We start from the raw sequence: 3,436 nt of genomic DNA on the forward strand, positions 1-3,436 counted from the left end.
ACATTTTAAATAAGCACGGAATTTGATTACACAATATAAGAATCGTTCTTTGACCTAGAATAGTTTCAAAGCACATTTTCTTAGTAGGTTTCACAGTGAAATATTGTTAGTAATTATTCTTCATATTCTCACCTTTTCCATTTATGAATGAGCAAAGCTCTGAACAGTTCAAATACTAATTGCTCTTCTTGATGATAAAGTCACTTTAATAGTTGCACAGTGTTTTCTTTTAACAACATATGAATAAACAAATTAATGTGTTTCTCTTGTGAGACTGTCTATTGACACCAAACCTTTTTCATAGCGTTCTTCATCTCAGTATTTCTTAGAGTATAGATGACGGGGTTGAACATAGGAGCAATAATGGTGTAAAACAGCGCAAAGATTTTGTCCTCAGGGAAAGTAGTAGGAGGTCTAAGGTAGGCAAAGATGGAAGGGCCAAAGAATAAAATAACCACAGTGATGTGTGACCCACAGGTAGAAAGAGCTTTGCGTCTTCCTTCTGCTGAGTGATTCCTTAATGTAAACAGTATAACCACATATGAACCAAACAGGAGAACAGAGGTTACCAAGGCAATAATTCCTGAGTTGGCAACCATGAGGACACCAGTGATGTAAGTATCAGTACAGGCAAGTTTAAGCAAAGGGAAAACATCACAGTAGTAGTGGTCAATTTCATTGGGGCCACAGAAAGGCAAACATATTAGCATAAAAACCTGGGAAAAGGAGTGGGCAGCTCCACCAACCCAGGAAGCCCAGATCAGGACATGGCACCTGGTTCTGCTCATGATTACCATGTAGTGGAGAGGTTTGCAGATGGCCACATAGCGGTCAAAGGCCATAGCTGTCAGGATTAAGACTTCAATAAGGCCAAAGAAGTGCATAGCAAAGACCTGAAGCATGCAGCTTTCATAGGAGATGCTTTTTCTTTGCACAAGCAGATCCCCAAGCAGTTTGGGTGTCACAAACGTGGTATAGCAGATGTCCATAAAAGATAGGTGGCTGAGGAAATAGTACATTGGTTGGTTGAGCAGAGAACTGCCTCCAATTGAGATAAGGATCAGCAGATTCCCACACAAGATGGCAAGGTAACAGAATGAGAAGAACATGAAGCAGAACACTCGTATGTTCTGCTTAGGAGACAGACCCAGGAGAAAGAATTCTGATATGTTCCTCTGGCATTCCATTTATTATAGCCTGTGCAAGAATAATTAAGTATCTATGGGAAAAGAAACCAGGTAAGAGATTTCCAATGTGGTGACAACCATATCAGCAGTATAAATAAGTATTAGATACTACTGTAAAAATCACAGATGAAATTCTATACATCAATTATATTGCCTTGGTATTTAAAAAATTAAATTTGATATTTCAAGCAGTACTTTATCAAATTTCCCTTACAGTCTGTAATATTACTAATATCAAGGAAATCTTATCTTTTAAAATATAAATTAAAGTTACTATTTCACCCAATAAAAGCAAAATGTTCTATTGCTGTATGTGAAATTTTAAAACATGAATGCTACGCCTACAGCTGTGACACCTGTGTAGCTGTAGCAAGTATGCCGCTGCGCTGGGGCCCAGCAGCTGAAGGGTTGAGGTAGGAGCTTCTCGGAGCGTGGCCTCAAGCGGTTCCCCCACAATCAGCAATCGTCATGCAGCCTGAGGATTCCAGGAAGCCCTGGAGAACGAAATGGCCTTGACAACAGTCCTTGTTGGCACTAATCATGATCTTTCTCTGTATGTCTTATCTGTGTCTTCTCCAGTTAACAGCACAACCAGTACAGGTCGGCACCAGCATGACTGACCCAGGTCACCTGTACCCGGAGCACCTCCATTTATCAGACCAATGTATAAGGAAGCTCAAAAGACTTCCTCAAATACATCTCTGGGGTCGTTCCTGTTTAGAATATATGTGCTGCCAAAGCGAGCTCTTGTCAGAAACAGCCAGAAAGCCCAAAAATGAAAGTAAAAAATAAAAATGTTACGAGGGAATAAACATAGCGTGCCAGACCCTTCTAGAGAGAAAGAGTTAGAGAAAATTCCCCAACACACACTTCCCGGGGGGTATACACAGTACTTCTTAGGAGGGAGCTGGTGGACAGCCCCTAGGTGGACCACCGAAGGTGGAAGTTACCTAGAGCCGCTCCCATATACAGGAAGTTATGATAAAGTTGGGAACAGATGGGTAAATTATAAAGAACGGCTTGGAAAGCAAATGGGCATATGATAGTAAAATATAACCCAGACTGGCAAGAGTTTGGCTCCCCACAGATGTGGTCACTGGCGCGAGACAGATTTCACAAAATTCTGAGATCATGCCCTCAGACAATAGCCACAATGTACTCCCGCTGCAGAAGTGATACACAAAAATAGATATGGATGTCTCTTGTTATTGTTTCTTGCTGACTCTGAGTAATTGTAAAAAATAATGGCCTGATGTAACCCCCTGCCAAGTTCCTCGATTGTAAAAGTATATAAGCATTGCCTATACAGAAGTAAAATTGCAGCAGCACATCAACACATGTGTCTGTCTGTCATTCTCCTCGCCGATTCCTGACTTCTCCTTGAGCCTTCTCCCTGGTTCTCCCGCAGTGGTGGTCTCCCTCTGGGTGGTCTGCGGCACATGAATATAATTTAATATATATTTAATAATATACTATAGGGAATTCATTTTATTTTTGTTTCAGTTGCGTATTTTATTTGAAACAGAGATGAATGCTAAGAGTATTTTCTTTCACCAACATGAAATAGAGTAGCTACCTGAATGTTTTTCTGTATGAATATATTTATAAGTTTAAATGTTTTTAAATGTGAATTATATGACTAATGAGAAATATTCAATGAAATATGGTGGCAGGGAGGTAGAGAGATGCGAGTTACCTACTGGGATTAATAAAATATACTACATGGAGAATATTGTTAAAATAATTTAAAAAGTTAAATATAGTTAAATTTTTCTTATTGATATTTGAGAAGAAAGAAAATTTACTGGGTTTCTCATATACATTTTAGTGTAGTATATTATCTTCAGGTAAACTCTAGAGTCATAAACAGTGAGAATACAAGCACATTAGGAAGAAATACTGAAATTGACAGATAATTTCAAAGCTATAGAATGTATGCATAAACAACAAATTGAAGAGAATATAGTATATAATCTAAGTGCAACCTGTGTGGTTAAAAATACTCTTAGCTTGTACTGTTTCAGGACTTATTTGTACCTTCACATATATGACTTTCTATTTTCTAGCTGTAATTCATGATAAAGTACTAGAAGGGCAGGAACTACACACTTCTCTGTCTGGCTCTGCTGGCAAAAGTTAAATAGCATCCAGAATGAATTTAGAAGTGAAACCTAAATTGCTAATTTAGTATTCATGCAGGAGTGTTTTTCACAAATTCTGTAGAGAGTTTTGGTCCACAGTTTCCATAT

The 3,436-nt window shown here is 38.5% G+C and overlaps 1 protein-coding gene across 1 annotated transcript; it reads right to left on the reverse strand.

Moving 5' to 3' along the window:
- Window positions 1-278: 278 nt before the first annotated feature.
- LOC118575195 (olfactory receptor 4P4-like) lies at window positions 279-1,187 on the reverse strand. The gene has a single exon (XM_036175845.1). The coding sequence runs from the start codon at window positions 1,185-1,187 to the stop codon at window positions 279-281; it is 909 nt and encodes a 302-aa protein (XP_036031738.1).
- Between the last annotated feature and the right edge of the window lie 2,249 nt (window positions 1,188-3,436).

The sequence above is a fragment of the Onychomys torridus genome, unplaced genomic scaffold (assembly GCF_903995425.1).
Source record: "Onychomys torridus unplaced genomic scaffold, mOncTor1.1, whole genome shotgun sequence".
NCBI lineage: Eukaryota > Metazoa > Chordata > Mammalia > Rodentia > Cricetidae > Onychomys > Onychomys torridus.